The sequence below is a fragment of the Mus caroli genome, unplaced genomic scaffold, assembly GCF_978045245.1.
Source record: "Mus caroli unplaced genomic scaffold, Mus_caroli_1 scaffold_7, whole genome shotgun sequence".
In the NCBI taxonomy this organism is placed as follows: Eukaryota; Metazoa; Chordata; class Mammalia; order Rodentia; family Muridae; genus Mus; species Mus caroli.
The window spans coordinates 35,623,101-35,650,909 of record NW_028227262.1 but is presented as its reverse complement, the minus strand read 5'-3'; the positions used below and the strand labels follow the sequence as shown (position 1 = coordinate 35,650,909).

The window sequence follows — 27,809 nt, the reverse complement described above, 5'->3', positions numbered from 1 at the left end:
CCCAAGGAATTTGATGTCAGTCTTTTTTTTTTTTTTTTTTTTCGGTTTTTGGTTTTTCAAGACAGGGTTTCTCTGTGTAGCCCTGGCTGTCCTGAAACTCACTTTGTAGACCAGGCTGGCCTCGAACTCAGAAATCTGCCTGCCTCTGCCTCCCAAGTGCTGGAATTAAAGGCGTGCCCCACCACGCCCGGCTGATGTCAATCTTGATAGATTGATTTTTACTACTGAAATTGGTCATGAAACCAGTAGTAGATGAAGATACTAAGTCAGATTACTTTCTCATTTTATAATTAGACAAATGAGGAAAGCATTTGAAGGTGTCCCAAGACCTCACAATTCGTTGATAGTAGAAGCCAAAACCCCTGATTTCAGTCCATTGCTCTTACACTATACCAACTATCAAGTAAAAACAAGTATCTTGCTTATCCTGCCATGTTCATGAATGGTCTCTTACTAATTCACTTACCTTTGTTCTCTACAGAATTCTCCCTCTGAAGCACAGAATTTAGATGAAAATACCACTGAGGGCTGGGAAAATCGGATAAGACTATGGACTGATCAGTATGAAGAAGCTTTCACTAATCAGTACAGTGCAGATGTACAGAATGCCCTTGAGCAACATCTCCATTCTAACAAGGAATTTGTGGGCAAACCTGCCATTTTAGACACTATTAATAAAACTGAACTGGCCTGTAATAATACAGTAATTGGCTCCCAAATGCAGGTAAGAGCTAAAGCTTTAAAAGCACTAAGAGATTGAAATTACTTTAATAACCAAAGAATCAGAATGGAACAAAATTATTATTCCCTACCAAATAACAAATGAGCTACCTCCCTGCTGATAATCTCTGTTCAAAATCAGGTTATAGTAACTAAACTGTCTAGGCACATGTTTGAGAAATAAAAGCTATAAATTCATAAAGCAGACACAGCTCCACTGACACCTTAAGTCCTTCTTTGATCTTACCTTCTCTGGGACCACTAGTTGGAATATGTTTCCTGGAAAATTTGAGATTATGTCAAAAAGAAAATTTTCCGATCGTCAAGCTATTTAATACACTGATAAAACCTGAAAGTGTTGGTGCCTTTTTAACAGTTATGAAACACTGTAAATGTTTACCACACTGCTATTGCTATTCTTAAACGTTAACACTGTTTTTATTCAGTTACAGCTGGGAAGAGTCACTCGTGTTCAAAAGCACCGGAAAATCCTGAGGGCTGCAAGAGATTTGGCTTTGGACACTCTTATAATAGAATATCGTGGGAAAGTCATGTTACGACAACAATTTGAGGTCAATGGGCATTTCTTTAAAAAGTAAGAACGTCATTTGTTGAGCATTGAGGGCTTGCATGGTTCTGACTGACGAGTCATTCAAATAAGCTCGTGTTGTGTCTGTTTGCTGTTGGTACAAAAGGACAAATAAATCTGCAAAACATGTATGTACACTAGTGATGACTCCTTTCCAAGCCCAGCATTCCTTGCTTTTTGCTTACTCATTAATGAAAAGCAGACAAGTCTGTAGTGTTTGCTACCTTAGGTATTGCAAATGACTGTTCCTTATTGAGTCAGTGTATACATCACATTTGTGGGGTGGCCCTTTTGTTTGTGTTGAGAATTACAGGAATTTTAATTATATCCCTAGACCATATCCCTTTGTGCTCTTCTACTCAAAATTCAATGGTGTAGAGATGTGTGTCGATGCTCGTACTTTCGGTAACGATGCTCGGTTCATCAGAAGATCATGTACACCAAATGCAGAGGTAAGCTATCTTTAGCAACTTCCCTTTCAATGGAGCCATCAAAGGACACATTTACTGAAGAAACAATCTGAAAACTTCACCCAGATAAAGGTCTGTAGCTAATAGTTGTATGATTTTTAATGCAGAGATGAAAAAGTAAAAGTGTGGTGCCTTATGGAGATGGAATAAAGACAAGAAATAGGTTTTCTTTAGAGAGGACAGAAATGAAACAAACAAACAAAAAAAAAAGAAGTAAAACAGACTGCATAAGAAGTCTATGAATTGAACTGGAAAAAAATTAAAATGTCATGTGGTAATAGTTGTCGTTAACTCCAACTAAGCCATTTGTCTTTGCTGTTGTGGGAAACAGTGGTAAAAATTTGTAAACATTTCTAAACTTCATTAGTCGATGTATTCACAGTAAGTGCAGTAAGGTTAACACAGCTTTGTTTGCAGGCTAAGGAATTTTTAATTCTTTAGCAGAATGCAGATACTTTTAACAATAAAATAATAGTTTCACCCTGATATCTAATATCATTAGACTTTTCTATTTTGAAGAAGTCTAACAGATTTGTTCACTAGTGTACTATCATGAAGTGATAGAGGTAAATAAAATAACAGATTACTCAAAATAGGCAGAAATTATTTGGGTCATGCTTTTCCCATTTATAGAAAACTTGGTTTTAGTTTTGAAGGCAAACATAATGATGTCTTGTTCATATAGGTGAGACACATGATTGCAGATGGGATGATTCACTTGTGTATCTATGCCGTATCTGCTATCACCAAGGATGCAGAAGTCACCATTGCATTTGATTATGAATATAGTAACTGGTAAGACCTCAGAAATTTTTATAAGCATAGATGGCCTTAATATTAAAATTGTTTTCAAATCTTGCCCTCCCTTTTTTTAATTACTGGTTTTTTTGGCCAAGAATCTGTTTGATCCTACTACATAGGAGGTAGAAGCAAGTGGATCTGTATGAGTTTTAAGTCACTAAGGCATTCCAGGCCAACCAGGCCCTGTCTCTGAAAGAAAAATAAAAGCAGTAGGGAGAAAGAACTAGTGGAGGTTTGTTTTCTTCCAGATTCTGTGCTGCGTAGGTTAGAGATAGACATATACAGAAAAACTGAATATATTTTAAAAGTATTATACCAATTCTAATTTATTCAATAATAACATCAGAGGAAATTTTTATACCAGTGTTTCAATAAAGTGAATAGTTAGTATGCCATAATATTCTGTTTACAAGAATACTGAGATATTTATGGTTGTTTCTTTGGCACAGTAATTACAAAGTGGACTGTGCTTGTCACAAGGGAAACCGGAATTGCCCTATACAGAAAAGAAATCCCAATGCTGCAGAATTGCCACTCCCACCTCCTCCTAGCTTTCCCACCATTGGAGCAGAGACCAGACGTAGAAAAGCACGGCGGAAAGAGCTGGAGATGGAGCAGCAAAATGAGGTTCCAGAAGAGAATCATGACCCACAACCACAAGAAGTTCCAGAAAAAGTAACTGTATCCAGTGAGCATGAGGTAATCTCTGTAACCAAGTCAGGATGGCCTGATCCCATGTGTTGTTTCAGAGTGCTATACTAAAACATTAACTGCTATTATACACATCAACATGAATATACTGATTTAGATTTTCTTTTCACTTTATGATACTCAGAACCATGAGCAAAGCCAGGTATAGTGGCACACTGCTCCAGTATTCAGGAGACAGAGGCAGGTGGATCTCTGAGAGTTCTAGGAAAGCCCAGGCTGATGTACAAGGAAACCTTGTCAAAATATAAAGAGAGGGAAGGAGGGAAAGGAAAGGAAAAAAGAAAAGAAAAAAAAAAAAAAAGAAAAGCATAAGACCTGATTCAGAAAGAAAAATAATAATATCAAAAACCATCCTGTTAGGGCCTGGTAAGGTGATACTCACATAGAATCCCAGCCTCTGTAAGGCTGAGGCTGGGTGCTTAAGAATTTGAGGCTAGCTTAGGCAGTATAATAAGTCCCTGTCTCAAGAAACATACAAACAAAAATATAGCATCCTTTGACTCATAGATCACATAAGGACCTGGGCTTAATTCCCATTGTAGAGCATAGAAAGAAGTGGGGAGGTAGTGATGCCAGAATAAAGCAGGTTGATGCTCAGTGTTTGAATATGATCTAATAGTGCTTCTGTCTTAAAGGAAGTTGACAATCCAGAAGAAAAACCAGAAGAAGAAGAAAAAGAAGAGGCTACAGACGACCAGGAGAACTCTGCTCAGAGCAGAAGGGTAAGTCCTGTCCAGTAGATGTCTCTGTACTTTCCTAACGCTGAGGTTTTGCCATAAAGTACGTTTCATTACATATAGGCATGCTCACAGTCGTTTATGATAACTATCTGTTAGTGGCTTTAAGATACTTCCTTCTAACAACTGGATTTCCCTAAAACTTGGTGATGAAGACCAAAGTTTGTTGGCTTAGTTTTCTTACTTTGTTTTGTGTTTTTATATTAAAAACTAAAATCAAGAAGAGCTGCTGATAGCACAGTTGTATAGCAAGCACAAGGTCTTGAGATCGATCCCAAATCACTGGGAGAAGAGGGAGATAATCAGCACTGTTAGCCCTCTATCCCTGTGACAGAGATGTCTGTGAAAAACAACTTGGAGGAGGCCAGGTTACGCAGGTTCAGGTCTGTTGTCTTCATTGCTTTCGGAGCAAGCAGAAATAAGACGGTAGGAGTCCACTGCAAAGGAAATCTGCTTACCTCGTTGCTACCAGGAAGCTGAGAGGAAAAAAACCAAGAGGCCAAAGATGGAAGAGTATATTCTATACTCTTCCATGGCACCCAGTGGCTTGCTTCCTCCAAGAAGGTGCAGTTCCTGGGGTCTCCACAACCTCCCAGTAGCACTTATCACATGAGTTCTGAGCCTTTAACTAAACTTGAGCCTTTGGGGCACATTCATATCCAAACTGTAGTAATTTTTTTTTTTTCAGATTGATTGAAAACATTTGCTAATTGTGTTCATTTGTGCTTAGAAAAAATTTAATGACAATTTACTTTGGTTTTGAGCTCAGAAAGTAGGACAGAAATTGCTTGTCGGTGCTTTATGCACTAAAATGTGTTGAGGTAGCTCACCTGTTTTAAAACTTTGTCTTAAAGTTTAGTGATGCATATGCTATCTTAATAATACTTTGAATAAATTCTTGTAAACCCCACTAATTTTACTTCTGAAATAGCTTCTGGTTGATGCTTTTTTTATTGTTGTTTTTAATACTTTCCTACCCCCAGACTCGAGAAGACCGAAAGGTTGAAGCCATCATGCATGCTTTTGAATCTTTAGAGAAGAGAAAGAAACGGCGGGATCAGCCTGTAGAACAGAGCAACTCGGACATAGAGATTACTACTAGCAGTTCAGAGATAGTAGTTGGAGAAGAGACAAAAACTGCAGCCCCTGAGTCTGAAGTTAGCAGCCCTGTTTCAAATGTTGCCATCCCAAGCACCCCACAGAGCACTGGTGTGAATACTCGGAGGTCTTCCCATGCTGGGGTAAGAGGGAAAGCTCTGAAAAGTCCTGCGTATGCTAATGTCAGTTGTCTTTTTCTAGAATGGTAGAAGTTAGTATTTTCAACATTGCTCTGTATCAGAATAAGCAAAGCTATTTTGATCTCAACAGCTGGTTTGTGGGATGCAGAGAGACAGGTGAGGTCAACGTTTGAATGACAAAGTCCCTTAGCACTTAAGTGTCTCCCAGATAAGCACTGTGATAAGTTCATAGAATCCTTTCGTTTGGGAGAATGCATACTGAACATGAAGGCTTCACCTAGCTCAGTCTCCATCCCTAAGGAAAGAAACCAAATCTTTGGGTTTCTCTCACTGATTTTCTGAATAGCTCAGGTACATGACTGACCTTCCAGGGCCTTCTCAGGACTAGTGTTTAACATAGAACTCCTTGGTGTAGAAAAGAAACAAGAATTATCTTGCCTAAGAACCTTAATATTAGGTACCTAGCTTTAATTGGCTTTTGGCCTATTTTATTTTATACATGTTTATTAGAAATAGAATTAACCAAGCCAGATGTTTGTCTATGGTCTATTTAGGTAATAAAGTCTATAAAATTTTTTATCTTTTTTTTTTTTTTTTTTTTAATTTGTTTTGTGACAGGGTCTTCCCATATAGTCCTCCTGGCTGGCCTGAAACTTGCTTTGTAGATCAGATAAACCTTAAATTCACAGGGTCTGCCTGCCTCTGGCCTCTGCCTCTGCCTCTGCCTCTGATTCCACCTCCTGAATGCTGAGATTAAAGATAGGTGACTTGGTGCTAAGTTCAGATTTATTTTTATATTTATGTGTGAACAGACAGACAGACACACCTTCTTACATGTATGTATGTGTACCATGTATGTACCCTACCCACAGAGGCTAGAAGATGGGATTGGATCCCCATCTAAAACTAAAACTCCTAGTTAGAGGAGTTTGTGAACACTAAAAACTGAACCCCGGTCTTTGCTGCAAGAGCACTAAGTGGTGTTAATTAGGGATTAATCTTTCCAGCCTCAAGGATTAATTGAAAATCCTTTTCCCCCCCACCATTATCATTTAGAATACTTTAAATAGATAGAAAACTAAGAAACAGGTAAGACATTTCTGATGCTAGGTGAGAGGTACCTTGTCTAATCCTAGTACTAGGCAAGCTAAGGCAAGAGGATTGTAAGCTAGAGGCCAACCTGTCTGCAAAGGAGAAGAGAAATTTTTAGTAAACATTTGGCCTTGATATTGTTACAGGATGTAGCTGCAGAAAAGCCAATCCCCAAACCACCTCCAGCTAAGCCTTCTAGACCCCGACCGAAAAGTAGAATTTCTCGGTACCGGACCAGTTCAGCCCAAAGACTAAAACGCCAGAAGCAGGCCATTGCACAACAGGCAGAACTGTCACAAGCTGCCTTGGAAGAAGGAGGAAGTAACAACTCAGTAACTCCTCCTGAAGCTGGGAATACAGACAGTTCAGGAGAGAACAGACAGTTAACAGGGTCTGACCCAACTGTGATATCAGTTACTGGATCCCATGTCAACCGTGCTGCATCTAAATACCCCAAAACCAAAAAGGTAAGCGACGATATAAATTTCATATGGTAAGGAGTATCACAGTAAAGCAAGAGGGCCTATAATCCCCAAGGAAGAAGTAATCTTAGAATTATTAGATTGAACATTCTAGGTAAAAAGTTGTTTGTGCTGGAAGCTGAAACCATCCTACTTATTTTTGTTCACTTGATTTTAGACAGAACTTAAATCACTGGTAAAACAAAGTATTTTTATCTTCCTTTGTGAGCATGGAAAATGTAAAGGAAGGATACCCTTATACTCTGAATGCTCAGCTCATCTTCACTATGGTTGCTGATCTGTTCTAGTTTTAGGTGAAGTTTGATTTGTGAACTACACTACTGCTTCTGGCAGCTGTTACAAATGCAGTGATAACTAATGGTTTTTGTTTTGTTTTGTTTTTTAAACCTTTAGTATCTAGTTACAGAATGGTTAAATGACAAGGCAGAGAAGCAAGAATGCCCTGTTGAGTGTCCTTTGCGTATCACCACTGACCCAACTGTGTTGGCAACAACCCTGAACATGCTACCGGGTCTTATTCATTCCCCATTAATTTGTACCACCCCCAAACACTACATTCGCTTTGGCTCACCCTTTATGCCCGAGAGGCGTCGAAGGCCCCTTCTGCCTGATGGCACATTCAGCTCCTGTAAGAAGGTATGTGCCTTTCTGTCTGTCTCTATCTATCTATCTCCCCTTCTACCTCCCACCCCTTCCCCAGGTGTGTCTGTGTGTGTATACCTGTCCATGAATGAAAATATGTTTAATATTGTAGGGTGCATATAGTTGTAGCATATTTTACATAATTGTCTAGATAATTCGAGAATCTCTAGATAACTTTGTGAGTTTATATTGTGTTGTTAAACATGGAAGTAGACTCTTTAGAAGTCACTGTGGTCAAGTTGGAATGTATACCGCATTTTTTGGTGCTCAAACTTGTGACTGTTTGTTTACCTGTCCATACCTAGAAGCTTTTTCTCGTTACTGAGAGCACAAGGCAATTGATGGGATGGGATGCTGGTTAGCATGGTAATTTGTGACTATTGTATGTTGGACCCCAAATAATTAGAGAACAGTTATATTCATAAAAGCAGATAAGATTGTGGTTGTAACTATATAATCAATTACTATTATTTCTTAAAGGATTTTACACAAAAAATTATCTTAGAATTTTATTGGACAATAACAAGACTTATTCCCTGCCTTTCTGGGACTCTAGTTGTTGTTTTGGGTCTAGCACCAGCAGTGTTTGGTAGTTGTTTTGGGAATGCACTTTATTAATTCCCACATTTGTACACATGTTCCAAGGGTGTCTTGGGAATAGATTGTTCTTCAAGCCTATAATGCTCTTCAATGTTTTCAGAAACACAGAACACACTTTACCAGCTCTTCCTTTAGGTAGGGTTCTTTTCCCTGGACCACCCTTTTCCCTGATCCTCAGATCAGGATTCAGGCTGCCGCCCTCATTGTCTGGCATTGCCCTCTTCCACAGGCATCACATACATGAGGATGCTGCATGTAGTTTATTTGATGTGATGAAGTTTCCAATTCCAGGCAGGTCTTCCCTGATTCCTCCAAACTTAAAAGATTTTTTTTCTTTCCCCAAGATCGTAAGTTACTTCTTGGGGACAGGAATATAACAGAATGGCATGGCCTATTGAAGGGGAGCAAGGAAACAGGAGTCTGCATAGGGAAAGGCAGTGCTGCTGAGTCAGTAGTACATTGCAGAAGCCTAAGTAGCACGTCCTATAAAGTATTGCACTTACTTGGTTTGTGTGGTGAAAACTCCCAAATGGAAGATTTTCTGAGAGATTTGATTTCAAGATCCTTGTCAAAGGGATTTTGGATGATGCAGTAAGTAACTTGGTGAAATAAGTAACAACAGTAGAAAGATTTTGAAAATCTGATCACTGTAGGAATTTTGTCTAGGTAATGAAGAGCTGGGTCTCTAGGGAATTCACTTATACCACTCACTTAGCTTCTCTTGGACCTTGTATTTATCAGAAAAAGAAAATGGTTTGTTGTACAAGAACACTATTACCCATGATAACCAGGTCCGATAGTCATGTTACATCGTTCAGAAGGCCAAGACAAGGGTGTTATATCACTAGCCTGGGCTGCAAAATCTCATCTCAAAATCTAGAATGGCAAAACAGACTCAGTCTACCTACAGAATAAACATTGTTGAGTTCTTCAGTAAGAGTAAAACAGGAAGCTGATGTGATGGCTAATTAGGCAAACACTTGAATTCTATCCCTTGACTCATGTAAAAGTGGAAGATGACCTGTTGATGCAGTTGTCCTCTAACATCCACACCAGCATGAAATCTGTAGTCCCCTGCAAAATAATGATTTCTTAAGATGTAATATTTAAGTAATAGCAGAATCCTAACTGCTTTTATGAGGAGTGTTGAGAATTAGAAAGGACCCTGTCTCTCCCTAAGGCTATATACTCAGTTTATTATGGGAAGGATATATTCTTCAGTGGTAAGAGGCACTGCACTGGTAAGATACTCTTGTGAACAACCCAAATAGAAACTTTGCTTATTAGGTTTAAAAATAAGAAAGTAGAGTCATTGGTTATAAAAGGGAAAGATTAGAGTGAATGGGAGAGGAATAAGAAAGAATGGAAAGGGCATAAATATAGTCAAAATACATGATATGTGTATATAGAAAAGTATGAGACCCATACTATGTGCTAAGAAAAGCAACTTTTTTAAAAAAAGAATTATTTATTTTATGTATGTGAGTACACTGTAGCTCTCTCCAGACATCAGAAGAGGACATCAGACCCCAGATGGTTGTAAGCCGCCATATGATTGCTGGGAATTGAACTCAGGATCTCTGGATAAGCAGTGTTAACTGTTGAGCCACCTCTTCAGCCCCAAAAAGCACTTTTTTTTTTTTTTTTAAAAGACAGTTTCTCTGTGTAGCCCTGGCTGTCCTGGAACTCACTCTGTAGACCAGGCTGGCCTCAAACTCAGAAATCCTCCTGCCTCTGCCTCTCAAGTGCTGGGATTAAAGATGTGCACCACCACTGCCCCGCTCAAAAAACAAATTTTAAAAAGAATATTGGAATGTAGATAGTCTGTAAAGCATTTTTATCAAGGCAGTAAAATCAGGTTGTAAAATCTATTCTGATGTCTTAAGAAGAGTTCCTGGGGGCTTTGGAGAGATGCCTCATCAAGAACACTTGCTGCTCTTGCAGAAGACCCAGATTTGGTTCCTAGCACCTACATGGTGGTTCACAACTGCTGTAATCCCAGGTCCTGAAGATTTGATGAACCAAGCACATACATACATACATGCAAAACGGTCACATAAATAAAATTAATCTTTTTAAAAAGGAGCGATTGATGGTAATTTAGTAGGGATTAATGTAAAGATCGTTATAAAGTGAACTAACATTTGAAATGCCTTATTGGTAATTATACAGAATTGCAGTCTTTTTTTTTTTTTCCTTTCTTGTTTGTCGAACTAGCAGAGAGCCAAGCTAACAAGCTTGTGTAAAAGTATAACCTACATAGAAAATGTATTTGCTTGAGCTTTTGTTGTTGTTGTTGCATTACTATGTATAGGGGGAGGTGATTCTCATCGGGTCAGGGATGTCAGAGAACAGGTCTGGAGTCCATTGTCTCCGACCTTTATATCAAATTGAGATAATCAGGTTTTGCAACGAACATTTTTACTTAATGAGTGTTCTCACCAGCTGTCTTTGAGTCCCTTTTATCTGGCTATATTTTGTATTTTGTTTGTTTAGTTACTTAAAGTATCAAAATAATCCAGGCTTATCTGTATATCTACATAGAATAGACTGACTTGAGACTCATGGAGATCTGCCTGCCTCTATCTCTTGAATGCTGGGATTAAAGACATAGACCACAACACTTGGCAGTTATATATGTAGTATCTCCATTGGCAACCCATAGAAAGAAATTGAATTTAACTGAATTCCACATTGCATTCTTCAAGACTGTGACCAGTCTCATACTTAGTTGTTTCCCACACCTCCTTTTTTAAGCAGGGCTAGATATCCAGCCATGGTTCATCTACAAGCCGGATAAGCAGCACTTTAACCACCGAGCTATATCTTCAGCTATGCATCAATCACTATTTTTAGAAAGAGACTATCATAGCAAGGCTGCCTCATTAAAATTAATCTTAAAATTGTTATGGCCAGTGATGTGGCTCAGCTGGAAGAGTGCATACCATTCCCAATGGTGTGTGTGTGGGGGGGGGGGGGTCCTCATAAAACTTAGAGTAGCTGTGGTATAGATTTGTTGTCTTAGCCTTGGGACAGGTGGAGGCAGAAAGATCAGAAGTTTGAGGCCAGTCTCATAAGACCACCTTACCCTCCCTTCCTAAAACCCCTATTTACATTGGAATTCAGTTTAAATTGCTGCTTTAATATTTCCTGAAAAAGGGCTGGAGAGATGGCTCAGTGGGTAAGAGCACCCGACTATTCTTCCGAAGGTCCAGAGTTCAAATCCCAGCAACCACATGGTGGCTCACAACCATCCGTAACGAGATCTGACTCCCTCTTCTGGAGTGTCTGAAGACAGCTACAGTGTACTTACATACATATAAATAAATAAATCTTTTTAAAAAAATTTTCCTGAAAAAAATCCAGATTAGATTATACAATATAAACATTTTGTGGGTGGGGCAAACCTTTTTTTTTTTTTTTTTTTAAGCTAGAAACCTGAGTCAACTTTTTCTTGGGTGTGAGCATTTTACCTGCATATGTGTAAGTGTTGCCACATGCATGCCTGGGCATTCAGAGGCCAGAGTTGAGTTGGAGTTTGAGGTGGCCTCTATATGGGTGTCAGTAACCAAACTTAGGTCCTCTGCAAGAGCAACATGCACTCTAAACCACTGAGCATTTCTCCAAAGAATAGTATATATTCTTACTAATAGACAGACCTACTGTTTCATATATCATTAGAAAAACCTCCTAAGTTAAAAGCAGTATAGGACAAGTTTGTGTCTATATGTTTATACCCAGATTGTTCATTTGTGAGGACATTTATTAATCTTCTAGGAGTGTCTAAATTTAATTAATTTGAGATGGATAGACAGACACAAATAAATTCATGTCTCCTGGGGTTTTTTTGTCTTTGTGTTTGTTTAAAGATTTTTTTTTTTTATATGAGTACACTGTAGCTGTCTTCAGACACATAAGAAGAATGCATTGGATCCCATTACAGATGGTTGTGAGCCACTATTTGGTTGCTGGGAATTGAACTCAGGACCTCTGAAAGAGCACTTAGTGCTCTTAACCGCCGAGCCATCTCTCCAGCCCTGTTTTGTTTTATAATAAACATGTGAGCCTTTAGTCAGTGTCCCTTTGTGTTGTGTATAAAGTCATTTGAACATATGTAAAGGATCTTTGGTATCAAGATTGCTTAGAAAATTACTATTGTTTGCATTATTGCTTTATTTACCTTTGAAGGTTTGTTATAATTTGTTCCTTTAAACATAAACATACTGCTAAAATTAGCAGGGGAGAGGTGAGTAATAGATAAGTGAGTGGGTATATTTAAAATAGATAATATATTCAAATGCACTTAAATCATTAACGGAAGACGTTAAAAGTTTGGAGTGTTGAAATCATTGGCTACTGTGTATAAACCAAGTCTTTTTGTCTCTGGATCAGAAATGGGTTCAGAAACTTGCCCTAAGTGAAGCATCTCTAGTAATGGGGAGAGCTTGTTTCCTACTAGGTCTTTACATTCCAAAGCTTAGTTATTCCACTGTTCTCCTCCTTTCAAAAATGCCTCACCTGCCTTTTAGGCCTCCTAAAAACTTTTCAGTGTATTTTACAGAAAACAGAATTGTTTTCAGACTTATATATTTTCTAAATAGAATTTGCATAGGTGAACAGAATAGGAATTTGAAAGTAATCTTTTATCCATAGAAAGAAGTGGTCATGTTCCTTTTTTTAATGAATCTTAAATATTGTTTAAAAAAAAAATGAACGTGAGGACACATAAAAAACGGTTACTTGATTTGACTCTGTTTAGCCTTAGAGACAAGACTGGCAACATCATCTCAATGTCCCATCTGCTTTTATATAAGCTCTTTTTTTTTTTCTAGTCTTAAGATCTAGAATATAAACGCTTATATGGCTTTCTTACACTAAAAAGATTTTAGTGTAAGTGGTTTTTCCTTTTCTCTTTTCCTTTTTTTGAGGGAACTATAGGAATCTCTAATTTGAGTTCCTGTCTTCTGCTCTAAGTGGAAAAATAAATTGAAAATAACCTGTATATAATATAAATTTTAAAACTTGCATATTCATAACTAAGGATTTTTCATTTGTCTTTCCAGGCTAATATCCCCTACCCGTGAGAAAGGGCTTTAGACCAAGATGACCTCAGAGGGTCTGTGCTTTTGATGACCTGTGTGTTAAGACTCTGTGTAAGAGAGCATATCACTCTTGGTCTTGGCTTTTTAGACATCTTGTCATGTTCTAGAACATTGATGTGATTCAAATGATTCTTAATTTTATTTATATTTATATATACATATATATATATATATATATATATATATATATATATATATACACACACATACACATATTCAGTTACCTCTCTTTACTTTCTCCTTCAACTTAGTAAACCACAGATACTTATGTAATCGACAATTTTTCATAGTAAAATTTCCTTGAAGGCTTCCCAGGTTCTAATTAACCACTGGCCACAAATCTCCTAGAACTACTCTGTTGAGAATATTTACTGATCTATGTTCTCTAAAGGTATAAAATTGTACTAATTTACCTTTTCCTATTTGGAGACAGTCTGTCTAAAACTAATGTTTATCAAAATTGGAAGTGTCTTATGTCAGGATAGGAGAGCCACAGAATGGTGAGCAACTTACAACTGTGTGTCTTTAAAAAAAAAAATCACAGATAATAATTTCTTTTCCATAGAATCTTACCTTGTGATTTTTGTAAACGTTCTTATTTCTCATCCATCTAGATTACACATTAGCAAGTAAAAAAAGTAAGTGGAGAGAATTCTTGAAAAAGTTTTTCCACTTTTTAATTTCTCCAGAACCTCTTTTTTTTTTTTTTTTTTTTCCTTCTCTCCTCAGTGATTTGCAGTTACTGGGTACAGACTACTTGAGATAGGATCCCACAGCTTTGGGAGCTTTGCCTAGTAGAAAACTTGACTGTGGTGGGTGGAACTTGGTTGGTAGAATGCCTCTCTTGGTCCAGTCCCTATCACCACATACATAAACTTGATATTGTGGTAGAAACCTACCCGGAGGATGAAGCAGAAGCATCATTATCAGGGTCATCTTTAGCTACTTAGGATGTTTGAGGCCAGTCTAGGTTACATGAGACTATTTCAAAACTAATCTTCATTAAAGAGAAAGGAAAGACCAGCCAAAGATAGCCGTGGCTGCACAGGCCTGACCCTGTCGAGAACCACTATGAAACTGTGTGAATATATTTGTATTGTATTTCTCACCAATTAATTTGTAATGATCTGGTTAGTGCACTGAAAATAGATATCTTTTAAATGGTTATTGAAAATTCTCTGGGTTTTCCCTCCCATTGTAGCGCTGGATAAAGCAAGCCTTGGAAGAAGGGATGACTCAGACTTCATCTGTGCCCCAAGAGACTAGAACACAGCACCTATACCAAAGTAATGAGACTAGTAATTCTTCTAGTATCTGTAAAGACAATGCAGGTACGTATCTGATCCTTTTCTAAATTTGATAAGAACAGTCATCATTTGAGGTTCACAGTGAAATTTTCAGTGTTGGTTCTCTGATATAAAAACAAATAGTGTTTTCTCTAAATAGTTAATTTACATCTGTCTTTACAGAGGAAGAGAAAGATCTCGAGTCAGGGATCAGTTTTCCCAGGACGACAAAGAAGGAACTAGACAGTGTACAGATAACAGCAGAAATGGTTATAAAAAAGGTTAGATAACGTTTAACGTAGTAAGTTTAGGAAATATTTATTTGTATTTATAAGGGGAGACAGAAGAAAGTGGTGGAACACTTTCAAGGGGAACAATTGGAACTGTTAAGTGGCTTGTTGGGTGGGACCTGACTAAAGGGGCAGGAAATAATGGCATCCTTGAGGAATCATTGTTGTTTTGTTTTTTCAAAAGAACTTGCCTCCCAGAACTATAAAATTTCTGAAATAACATGACTAAGTCATAAAGATATGAGCCAAATGGCTATGAAAAAAAAGGATCTGATCATTGTCTTTTACAGTGTTCTATTTCAGGCTTCTAGCTGAAATTATTGGTATATTGACTTATGATATCTGATTTGTTTGTTTCCTTATTAGACAGGGTTTTTCTGTTTAAGCTGGTATCAAACACCCTCTCTGGTACTCAAATTCAGATCAGTTTTCTGAATATTGTATAATTAAAAAATGCCGTAACTGGATACAATGATACTTAGAATCCTCGTACTTGGAAGACAAAATAAGACAAGAGGATTGCTGCAAGTTCAAGGCCAGCTTGGGGCAAAAAGCAAGACCCTCCCTGTCTCAATAGGAAACAACAACAAAATTTACCAACACAGATTAGTTACTAAAACTCACGTAGTTTTGCTTTGGTTTATTGGATGAAGAGAGGTGTTTGTGGGTTTTTTTTAAGCCACCATTTTTTGACTTGCTGAGTATTTATGAAGCTGAATTTAAAAGAATTTTGAAAATAATTGCTTTATATTAAAATTCTTTAGGTTTTAATCTGTTCACCTAATGAGACAGATTCATTCGGGTTTAGTTTAATAAAAATTTTAAGGCAGCTTTCAATTGTGTCAACTTACTGACAACTTTAAGAATAGCTGAATTAGACTATGGTGTGTGTGTGTGTGTTGCACACATATACAGTTGATTTGGAGAACAGACTGTATGTCCTGGCTGTCACACACTCAGAGAGAAGTTGTCCTTGTTACCACATACTCTCAGTGGAATAGAATTAGCACTGTTAGTCATCAACTTGTATTACATTTCTATTCTCCTCTCTAGCAAGCTGTGAGAAACATTGTCAGAAAACACCTTGCCCTTAAGTATCAATATAAACCAAAGAAAAGCATTACATAAAGAGATCAATGGTACAGAATTACTTTGTTGAGTTTTAAAAGTTTTGTTTACAACAATATGGAGGAAAGTTGATGAAGAAAGTGAAGAGATGTGTTGACACAGATAAAAAAATCAAATAGACCTTTATTTGAGGTCTAGCTCTCTATCCTGTGTGATGTTACTAAATGTCTTTGAATTTCACCTGTAAGTGCCTGCTTCATAAGGTTAATAAGAAATTGAATAATTTTTACTAAGTGCTTAGTTCAGTATCAGACCCATATCTGAATTATGGCTGTCATTCTACATAGAATACTCTTTCTTGTCACATATGAACTACCTAGATTAAAGATGATAAATTCTTCCACTGGTGTGGTTGTGCTTAATGTGTGCGATACCAGTAATCAAGACTGATAGAAAAATCTTGGTTTTCAGGCCAGTCTGGGCTGTATAGTAAGGCTATCACAAAAGGAAAAGTCAAAGGATATTAAAAGATAAAATTGAATAAAAATAAGATGTATTACCATTGACATAAAGAAGAGATCAGATATTCATTTGTAAATAACATGAATATATCCCTAGAAATACCTTAATAATCAACTGAAAAATTCAGAACTAATAACAGTTGAATAAAATCCTTGGTTAGAAGCAAATATCCCTTAAATACTTAAGAAAGTGAATGAAAACAGGTTTTTCTCATCCTCATTTTTAGCAAAGCTAAGAAACTACCTGAGAATTTTCATACTTGGACATGTGATGCAAACTATTATTGAGAAATACTTTGCAAGTTTGAGTATAAAGGAAATTCTGTATTCAATAATAGAAAGAATAACTGATATACATCCATATTCTTTCTACTCCTATGGTTTCCTAGAGCCATCTTTAAAATTTTGATTTTAAGTTTATCTAAAATTTTTAAAATAAACCTTGGAAGGGTAATACTAAGTGCTGAAAATACACACCTAGTTTTCATGTGACACTAGTGGCTCTACGGAACGGAATAGCTAGACTAGGCTTTGAAATAGGGACGTGGTAAATTGCTCTAAAAAGAAAATTGCTTTCTAAAAAAAGTTTTCAGTTACTTGGGAGACTGTAAAGTGATTGGATCTTTTGCCAATGCAAATTCTAAGTGAACTCAAATACTTTTTCTTACAATTTTTGGGGTTCTTTGTGCTGTCCTGGAACTCACTTTGTAGACCAGGCTGGCCTCGAACTCAGAAATCCGCCTGCCTCTGCCTCCCGAGTGCTGGGATTAAAGGCGTGCGCCACCACGCCCGGCAGGTTTGTTTCTTGAGACAGGTTTTCACTATGTAATCCTGGCAAGCTTGCTTGCCATCTTCCTGCCTCACTCTCCTAACTGCATGTACCACCACACCCAATATCTTAATTCAAATAGTATTAACTCTTGTTTCTGTGATCATGCTGACTTTGAGTTAATATAGTAAGAAAAGGATTTTCAGTAAAAAATAATATATATATATATATATATATGTATGTAATATATATGTAATATATAAATATATATAACAATATTCCAATTGTCTATTCAGATTCATTATGTGCTTTAAAAATTTATTCCTAAGCTCACTAGTTCTAGATATTGTACAAGATATAAAAACCAAATTTTTAGGTACAAAAATATTTATAATTACTAGTAGCTCCAAGTTATATTTTTATATAAAATTTTATAAAATAATTTAAATGTTTTAAATTATAAAATTTTATAAAATTATATTTAGGTATAATTTTTTAAAGCCAGAAATCTAACTGATAAGAGAGTAATAGAAATTGTTATTTGATCTTTGTTCATATATAAGATCCTGATAGTTTACACTGACATTGGCATTTGTAAAAATTGAGTGTGCGTGTACTTGGTGGGAGGGTGAGCGCGCGCGCACATACGTTCCTGCTCACTCCCACACATTTATACACTTGATATTTCATATAGGTTTTAGAGGATAACTGACAGAACCTTCTATCTTGTAGGTCTTGAGAATTGAACTTAAGTAATCATGATCAGCCTTACCAGCAAGCCTTCACTTTCTGAGCCATCGAATGGGCCCTTTTAATTTGTATTATTAATTTGAGGTTGTTGCTCAATGATAGTACTTGCCTAACATGAGGAAAACCCTTGGTTTGATTTCTGGTTCCACAGTTTTTTAAATAGTTTACCTTTGTTTTATCAAATTGATTTAAGACCACAAAAAAAGGATAGCATTACATGTAAATTAGATTTACTTATCTTCTTGAATCTTGAAGAGAACTAAAGGATAATTATATGACCTGTTCTCTCAAAACTATAAAGTTGGCTTGATAATTTGTTTTTTTAACATTTGAAATGGAGAGAAGAATGTAACAGCCATTCATGAATTTGATAATAAGTTGTCATGCTTATAATTTTTAATGAATTTATCTTTAATATGAGCTCTCAAGCTAGGCCTTTGATCACAGCACTCGGGACAGAGGCAGGCAGATCTCTGGAAGGAAGCCAACCTGGTTTACAGAACAAGTTCTAGAACAGCCAGGACTTCAGAAACCCTGTCTCAGAGGGGTACAGAAGTAAGCTATTCAAAGCTAAGAAAATGGCTTAGTGGGCAAGAACACTTTTTAAGCCTAAGGACCTACATTTGAACAAATTGAATTCCCAGAATCCATATTTAAAAAAGCCAGGCATGGATCCATATTCCTGTAATAACCACTTTGGGAGGCAAAAACAGAGCTTGCTGGCTAGCCAAAATAGTGAGGTTCATATCCAGTGGGAGACTGTCTCTAGGTACAAAGTGGAAGCACTAACATAGAACATCTAATGTCCTCTGGCTTCTGCATGTACTGGTACACTACCGCACACACATATGCCACACACTACCAAAATTAAAAAACAATATGTGAATTATCAGGTTACTCCACTGTTTTATTATTATTTAACATATTCTGGAGTTTTTAGCTATAAGCATACTTGCCACTTCCAAAGGGAAAGGATGTGTAAGTACTAGTAAAGAGGGGTGGCTGTCATCATATGCAAGTAATACAGTTAGATTCCTAGAACAGCTGAGAAAATTGGCTGGAACAGTATGTAAACATTTCATTATAACATTAAGATGGACAAATGGAGAGATATGTCCTATTCACAATAGTATAAAAAGTGGAGAACACCGGAAACGAAGGCTCTCAGGAGGAGGGAATCAAGGCTTGAATAGCTAAAAGAAATCATGCATAGTCATTGGTGAGGGTGCTCTCTCCGAGTTATATTACCAAAGTACTGAGATTAGAGGGGTTTTCTTATAATTTGCACATGATTGTCTAATTATTATATTTCAATGATAAGAATATTGTGCTAGTCTTTCCAGAAATATTTTGGATAAATAGAGTGGGGAACATTTCTTAGCCAATTTTTAAAAAGACAAAATATCAGTATTGCTAGATGTGGTATGTGCCTAGAATGTAGTACTGGAGAGGCTGAGAAAGAAAAACACAAATTTGAGGCCAACCTAGGCAACATTACAAGACTCTGTCTCACCAAAAAGGGGTGTGTGTGTTAATATTAATTATATATTATACGAGAAATAGAATAACTTTCAGAAACAAGGCTTGTATATTTAAAAACCAATAGGAATAAGCTAGTGGGGAGAGCATTGTAGCTCAGTAGTAAAGTACTTTCCTAAAATATACAAGGACCAAAAAAATGTATAATAATAGTCTAATGGAGAAAAGATTCTTTTTAATTCAGTGAAGAAAGATAAGAGTTGTTCAAAGGTAGTAGGCATTTGCTACTAGAAAGGTGGGGTAGGAATCAATGCCCTAAAGTTAATTGTGTAATACTTCTTCCTTAAGAGTTTAAGTATAATTTAAGGGGTCAGGGGGATGACTCAGTGAGTAAAAGTGCTTGCTATTCAAGCCTGAGGAATTCAGATTCCAAACCATGTAAGTGTGACTAATCCCAGCACTGCTGTGGCAAGACAGTGCATAGGCCAGAGGAGCACAGGACAGCTAACCTGGAATACGGTGTTCAGTAGAGGCTCTGCTCCAACAAGGAGTGCACCAACTCTGGTCTCCACACTTTACAAACATGGACACTTTTTTTTTCTTAAGTGTAAGTTAGGGAAGGAATATAACTAAGTGGTAGAGTGCTTACACAGCATGTGTGGTTGTCCCTCAGTTCAATCCTCAAACAAGATAGTATTGGTGCTTTATACATACAGTCCCAAAACTTGGGAGACTGGCAGGAGGATCACCAACAGTGAGTACTGTTGCAGCCTAGACTGCATTCTGGGCCACAGTGAGAGACCAGTCTCAGACACAAAGCATAAACATACTGACTTACAGACAAGTCCAGGTTACATCTTTTTTGTTGTTGTTGTTTGTTTTTTTGTTTTTCGAGGCAGGGTTTCTCTTTATAGCCCTGGCTGTCCTGGAACTCACTTTGTAGACCAGGCTGGCCTCGAACTCAGAAATCCGCCTGCCTCTGCCTCCCGAGTGCTGGGATTAAAGGCGTGCGCCACCACGCCCGGCTCTAGGTTACATCTTGAGACCTCAAAAAAAAAAAAAAGTGGGGGCCTGCTGCCAAGCCTGACAACCTGGGCTCAATCAACCCTTGAGACCCACATGGTAAAGGAGAAAATCAACTCACCAAGTTGTTCTTTGACTTCCAACTACATGGCATAGCCTGCATGTATGGCACACACACATATACACACACACACACGAATAAAATATTTTTAAAAACTAAAGAATTAAATGTTAAACCTAAAGGTTAAAACTAAAGGCCAATGGGCGGTATTTTCGTAGTTCAGGGATAGAATTGCAAGTTCGTTAGTTAGATTCATTCTGCTAATTAAAGCCATTAAAACAGACAATTAAAAAAAAACATTTTTAGATTTAATTTTTGTATGTGAGTGTTTTGCCTATACATATGAATGTGTACTACATGTTTGCTTGGTGCCCATGGAGTTCAGAAGAGGGCATTACATTTCCTGAAACTGGAGTTATAGATGGTTCTGAGCTGCCATGTGGGTGCTAGCAATTGAACCTGGTTTTTCTGTAAGAGTAGACAGTGCTCTTAATCACTGCCATCTCTCCAGCCCTGTTAAATACATTTTTAAAACAAACTAGCCAACGGTGGTAGCACAGGTCTTAATCCTAGCACCTGGGAGGCAGCACCCAACCTGGTCTACAAAATGAGTTCTGGAACAGCCAAGGCTACACAGAGAAACTCTCTTAGAAAAGCCACTTTAAAAAAGAGAGCCTGGGGCTGGAGAGATGGCTCAGTAGTTAAGAGCATTGACTATTCCAGAGGTCCTGAGTTCAATTCCCAGTAACCACATGATGCCTCACAACCATCTGTAATGGGATCTGATGCCCTCTTCTGGTGTGTCTGAAGACTGTGATCATGTACTCATATACATAAAATAAATAAATCCTTTTTTAAAAAGAGAAACTGAAAAGGTCAATTTATAACTCTTAAAAACTAGCATACTGATAGAGTGTGAGCTAGACATTGCAAATCATTCACACAGTAAATACAGAGATAGTAAGCATGTGTAAGTGTGGATGTACATACATGGAGATCAGAGGAATTGATCAGGTATTTTGTTGTTCATGCTGTTTTGAAACATTGTCTCACTGAACCTCCATTAGGTTGGCAGCCAGCAAGCTCCCACCCCAGCACTGGAGTTACAGGCTAAAGTGCAGCTATAGCTGGCCTTTCGTGAGTATAGGTGATTCAAACTCACATTCTCAAGCTTGTTCAACTCCCACCTTAAAGGAGAGAGAGGAGAGGGAGAGGAGAGACTGAGAGAGAGACTGGAAAGTCCTGTAGTTGTCCTAACAAATAAGTAGAGAACAGTTTTTTATCATAGTAGACTCAACAATTGCAATACAGGAAAATACTTAATAATTCAACATAGGTTAAATTTTGGCAATATTAATGTCACATACCCATTTTTTAAAAGATATCCATAAATCAGGTGTGCTAACACATGCCTATGACAGGAGGATGCTAGTTTGAAGCCAGCCTGGATTACATGGCCACTTCAAGGACAGCTCAGTTTACAATGATAGGATCCTATTCAAAAACATGCTTACCACCAAAGAAAGAAACTTATAAAACTTTATTCACTAACAGAAATTTCTGGGAAATCATTTTAATTGATGTATAATGGGTAGCATGGGTTTAAATGTATGAGTTTGCATAATCTTGAAGTATTGAGGCGGGGTTTTTAAAAATGAGTGTGTATGTTAATACATATTTGACAACTATACCAAAAAGAAATAGCAACGACTACCAACTGACCTTTAGGCAGTCGCTGGGTTTGTTGAGTATAGCATGTTAAGTGTTCATTGAATATCAAATATAGATCACATTCATTTGTGTAGTAATTCCTTCTAGTTTTCCTACAGTAATACACAAAATGTATTTAACAGTTACATTGTTGAACCCTCAGTACTGAGTTCTTAAAGATTGGGTTTGAAGTCTTTAGAAATGCTTAAAAATTATTTTACAGATTAGTCTTGAATTACATGTTTGTTTGTTTGTTTGTTTGTTTGTTTTGTACCTAGGCATGTTAAAAAGGATAAAACAACACATGCTATAAAGAACAAGAGGAAAAGTATTCTTTCAATGTAGGGAAATGAAAAATCCTAAGAAACAAGAAAACAAATCTATTTAAATATATCAGTGCCTCACACCTTTATATTGGCTACTTTCCTAACTCCAGTAGTTTTGCACTTGTAGTTACAGCACCAGAGAAATCTTCCTAAGCACATCCCTGATCATGGTCCACATTTTGCCTTGAAGGCCTGGCATGATTGTCATTGTTTCCACCAAGCCGGGGTGCTACACTTTAGCATGCTTTTATTAAGACCATTTGCCAAATGACTGGAGATGACAGCCAATTGATAAAAGTGCCAGTCTAAGGTATAAAATGCCCCAGATTTGATCTCCAGCACCATATGAGGCAGGTGACATGGACTGGGTGCTACCATGTCTAGTGTCTCTATATGCATCAGAATCTTCATCTTTTATACAGGGTGATGTTAATAACAGAAATGCTGGATTTATAGATACCTTAATTTTCATATCAAACACACCATACAGTGCCTGGTAAACATTACCTTAACAGTGATGTTCTTTTACTTGTTTTATTTTCTAAGAAATAGAATTCATAGTGTTGTTCAGGCCCAAGCTAGCCTTCAGCTCTTGGACTTGAGTATTCCTCTTACTTCAGTCCCCCTAGTAGCTGAGAAAATAGTCCTTGGACACTGTATCTCACTTGACCTACTTTGAAGGTTATTTATGTGTTTATCATCATTCCTGAGGGGCCACCCTACGCATGCAGACTTCGGAAGACAACTTTTGGAAGTCAGTTCTCTACCTTCATGTGGGCTCCAGGTTTGGATAGCAAGCACCTTGTCAAATAATCCCAAAAGCCTCTTCTTTGTAACTATTGGAGCCACTTATTAATTATTTTTAGGCAGGGTCTCACTATGAATCCCAGGCTGGCCTAGAATTTGCTATGTAGACTAAGCTGGCCTAGAATTTGAGATAATCCTGTCTCTGCCTCAGAAGTGGTAGGGTTATAGTCAAGCTTAACCAATAAGAAACTTAACATTAAACATTATTTTGCATGTTTTCTCTAAGCTCTTTGAAAATAGAATGTGCAGTAGCCCTTACATACATAACATTGCCATATAGTACATACTAAGTAAATGAATGATCTTTAACTGTTTACTCACTTTTACTTAAGTATATTTTTCCTCTGAGGTGTGTTTTGTTCCTGAAGATCCTCTTAAAAACAAGAAATGATAGTACATAAAATATGGTCAGTAAAATACTTAATATAGTAACCTGCTTTTTAAAGGGGACCTAAGAATACAGTTAGCGGGGCTGGTGCGATGACTCAGCAGGTAAGAGCACCTGACTGCTCTTCCGAAGGTCCTGAGTTCAAATCCCAGCAACCACATGGTGGCTCACAACCATCTGTAATGAAATCTGGTGCCCTGTATACTTACATATAATAAATAAATAAACCTTTAAAAAAAAAAAAAGCACAAAGCGTTTAAAAAAAAAAAAAAGAATACAGTTAGCCTAATCAGGAGTCTTGTTTTGTTTTTTTAATAGAAACCATTTTCTTTTCTAGACCCTAGTGTTTGTTCAGTACTTGGACACTAGGAGCTATATGAGGATACAAGATACAAGATCATGTGTGTCTCCTCCTATTCATGAGTGTTTGCTAGAAGAGCTGCCGAAAGAGTACATCAATAAATATGAAGAGACAGTATAAGTATGACAGCCTAGCAAGTGATAATGTAGAAGTGAAGTAAAGAGTGGGTTTAACAACATAACACAAGTTTATGATTCTCTAAAACTCAGTGGAAGGAAACCTATATTTCACTCCAGAAGAAAAAGTAATGCCCTTGGCATTGACCATTAAAATTGTCTATATTCATGTTGAGTTTCTCTGGGACATGAAATGCTTCATAAGTTGTATTCATGGAAGTGATTAGAAGTTTGTTTAGGCAGCCAGGCAGTAGTGGCAAATGCCTTTGATCCTAGGCAAAGGCAGGTGGATCTCTGTGAGTTAGAGGCCAGTCTGACCTAAAAAAGCAAGTTATGGGAGAGCCAGGGCTACACAGCAAAACCCTGTCTCAAAACCCCCACATCTCCCAAAAAAGTATGTTTACACTTTTGGCCTAATTAGCAGAGGGTATTTAATGGGATGAGGTATAGGATCTGTTGCAAATTAGAGGTTAGTGCCTTTGCTACCTAGCCTTCAGGAAGATATGATTCAGCTCTCATCAAAGCTTTGTGTTTCACAGACTTACTGAGCCCATTAAAGAAATGGAAGTCTCGCTATCTGATGGAGCAGAATATCACCAAGTTGCTTCAGCCTCTGTCTCCAGTTACACCACCCCCACCCAGCTCAGGCTCAAAGAGTCCCCAGCTGACCACACCTGGCCAGACTCACCCAGGAGAAGAGGAGTGTCGAAATGGATACAGCCTCATGTTCTCACCAATCACATCTCTTACTACTGCTAGTCGTTCCAACACTCCTCTGCAGTTTGAGGTGATTGGGGTTTTGTTGTTGGGACTGATATGAAAAATCACTGTTTATACCTCTTCATTTCAAATATAATTTCAGGTGTTTTTAACTGTCTTCGTTCATCTCTATGAGAATGATTAACCTGGGATAACTGTGGGCTGGTAGCTGTAGCCTCTTGTCTTGGCAGCCCCTGTTCTGCCAGAATAGTAATAGTATTGCCATGATCCCTTTAGCCTTCTTTTCACAATCAGTCCTTCAATCATATTTGAGTGAGTAAGCATACAAGATCTTTATTATCTGTGTTGGTCAACAGAGGTGTTTGGGTGTCTGATACCCATTAGTTTCACGAGCCTGGAAGCTCAGACTACACAGTGAGCTCACATCTGTGTATCAAGACCTGCCTTTAACTGTAAAGTGGCTTTCCCAGGTTCTTTGGTAGCTCTCCTGTGGCCTCAGGGAAACAGAGTCTTAGAAACATTGGGGTTTCTAAGTATGGTGGTGGTGCTGTGGCTGTTTTCCTACTTCACCTGATTTTATTCCCCTCTCTGTTACAGTGTATTAGGACTGAGTAGACTAGAAGCTAATAACACACATTAATTGTTGGATTACATTAGAAATGTATGTATTAACTGTTTCTAAAATTGTTATATTCAATCACTTTGATATTGAAGTTCAAGTGGCAGGTATGAATATATAATCCATGTGTTTTAAAAAACTCATTTGTATGTTGCTTCATTTAAATGGATATTTGTCGTGGGGGGGGAGGATTTGATCTCCCCACTAAACATCTGGCTTTCACTTTTCTGGATGGTGTGTTGATGAAGTTGAATATCTAGCAGATCACACTTCTCTGAAGATTTTTATGACTGTGAGGGTTAACAGTACCTGGGTTGTAAAGGCACTAGCAGCTGAGAATACACGAGTGTGCTGCTCTACCTCTAACTCAGTCCAGGAGTAACTTACTGCAGAGCAGACCTTGGTATGGAAAAACACCATCCTGGTTACATTTTATTTTCTAGGTAAATTATCATATTTCTGTGTCCTTTTTAATTGGTTATTAAAGAAGAATTCAGATTTAATAGTTAAGCTTTTGTTAGCAATTAGAATTTCATGGTAAGGTATCCAAAGAGAAGTTGTCCCTGTAGTGCAATCAGTTATCAAGATAGAGTTGCACCTTTTCATGGCAAGAAAATTAGAAGTCTTCCAAAATAGTTTTATACGTTTCCTACCATTGTTGCATTTTAATAACTATAAAACAGCATGCAAATGAAAGGTATTTTAAGATAGAGGACATAGATTTTAGTGAATCTCAGTCTAAGAATAATGTTTAAACACCAGGAAGCAGGCTAGCTCAGCAGTAAAGGCACTTCTGCAAGCCTGACTTCCTAAGTTCAGACCCTGCAACCCACGTGGTAGGAAGCCAACTTCACAAGTGACTTCCCCACATAGACATAAAATAAATGTAAATTTTAAACATTGAAACAAGGGACTAAAGATAGCTTAGCAGTCAAGAGCTTGTACTACTCTTGAAGAGGACCAGAGTTCCATAGCCAGCACCCAAGTTGGGAGAGTCACAATGATTTATAACTACTTCTTAAGAGGTGAAACTCCGTATTGTCTCTTCCTCAGGCACCTGCACACATGTGCAAAGACACATTCATGCGTCATTTTTTAAAGTAAGTTGAAGTATTTTAGGGACTAGAAAATGGCTCAGCCATTAAGAGCACTTGTGCTCTTGCCAAGAACTGGGCTTTGATTCCTAGCACCCACATGGTGACTCATAACCCTCTAACCCCAGTTCCAGGGATCTGATGCCCTCTTCTAGCTTCCATAGGTACCAGACACATAGTGTGCAGACACTTATATGCAGGTATAATACACACACTCACACACACACATATATACATACATATATATACATAAAATAAAAATGCAAAATGAAATAATTTTTTAAAGATAGGAAGGAAAGAAATATGTTAAGTAGCGAAAAATTTAAATGTGTGATTATAAAGTACTAATTTAATAATGCAATGTCACCATTCTCATAAAAACAGCTTCGCCATCCTAACAGTCTTACCATCATTCTGATAGCAAGGCTCTTTCCTATTTTTGAGTACAGAAAGGTTGGTTTGCAAGCTTTTTTTTCATCAGAAACTACAGCAGGGGGTTGGGTGCTTTGGGCATACAACTATTATTTGAAGACACCAAAAGTTTGAGCCCACTCTGAGCTACATTAGCAAGACCCTGTCTTTTAAAAGGAAATATTATATTGAAAGATGATGTAATACAAAATTTGTTTCCATATTGTTCTTTAAATATAAAATTATTATTTGAAAGAAGAAAATGTTGAAATACACTTGTCTGTTAAAAGTTAAAAAAAGCCGGGCATAGTGGCACACACCTTTAATCCCAGCACTCGGGAGGCAGAGACAGGAGGCCAGCCTGGTCTACACAGAGAAACCCTGTCTCGAAAAACCCAAACAAAACAAAAAACAAAAAAAAAGCTGAAAAAAATAAATTAAAATGCAGACTAGAGTGATGACTGCCATTAAGAGCACTGGCCATTCTTTCAGAGAACCCAATTTTTAATTCCCATAACACCCATACGGTTCCTCACAGCTATCTGTTACTCTAGTCTCTAGGGATTTAATGCCCTCTTCTGATATTTCCTGGCATTGTGTGCATGTTTTACACAGGCACACAGGAAGGCAAACCACTTGTACACCTAAAGTAAAAATAGTATTTAAAAAAAATTGTGAGAAATAAAGTAGCAGTGAAATAGCAGTAAATGTCAGGAGTAAAACCAGCTCCAAGTGGAGAGGAAAAACCTTGAATAAGAAGTGTGTTCATATCTAGAACTGAGGGGATGAGGTGCAAAGTCACAGAGAAGGAGGGGAAAGAATCTAG

At 37.5% G+C, this 27,809-nt stretch overlaps 1 protein-coding gene across 11 annotated transcripts in view; it reads left to right on the top strand.

Moving 5' to 3' along the window:
* Nucleotides 1-27,809, top strand: part of Setd5 (SET domain containing 5) — a 74,811-nt gene that overhangs the window by 35,233 nt on the left and 11,769 nt on the right. For all 11 annotated transcript variants that reach the window (XM_021164230.3, XM_021164228.3, XM_085840182.1 and 8 more), the window contains 11 exons: nt 482-724; nt 1,167-1,315; nt 1,644-1,761; nt 2,465-2,574; nt 3,030-3,279; nt 3,927-4,013; nt 5,012-5,269; nt 6,505-6,825; nt 7,234-7,476; nt 14,386-14,515; nt 24,679-24,926. In XM_021164230.3, coding sequence (XP_021019889.1) covers nt 482-724; nt 1,167-1,315; nt 1,644-1,761; nt 2,465-2,574; nt 3,030-3,279; nt 3,927-4,013; nt 5,012-5,269; nt 6,505-6,825; nt 7,234-7,476; nt 14,386-14,515; nt 24,679-24,926 — 2,157 coding nt within the window. The remainder of the gene's footprint in view (nt 1-481; nt 725-1,166; nt 1,316-1,643; nt 1,762-2,464; nt 2,575-3,029; nt 3,280-3,926; nt 4,014-5,011; nt 5,270-6,504; nt 6,826-7,233; nt 7,477-14,385; nt 14,516-24,678; nt 24,927-27,809) is intronic.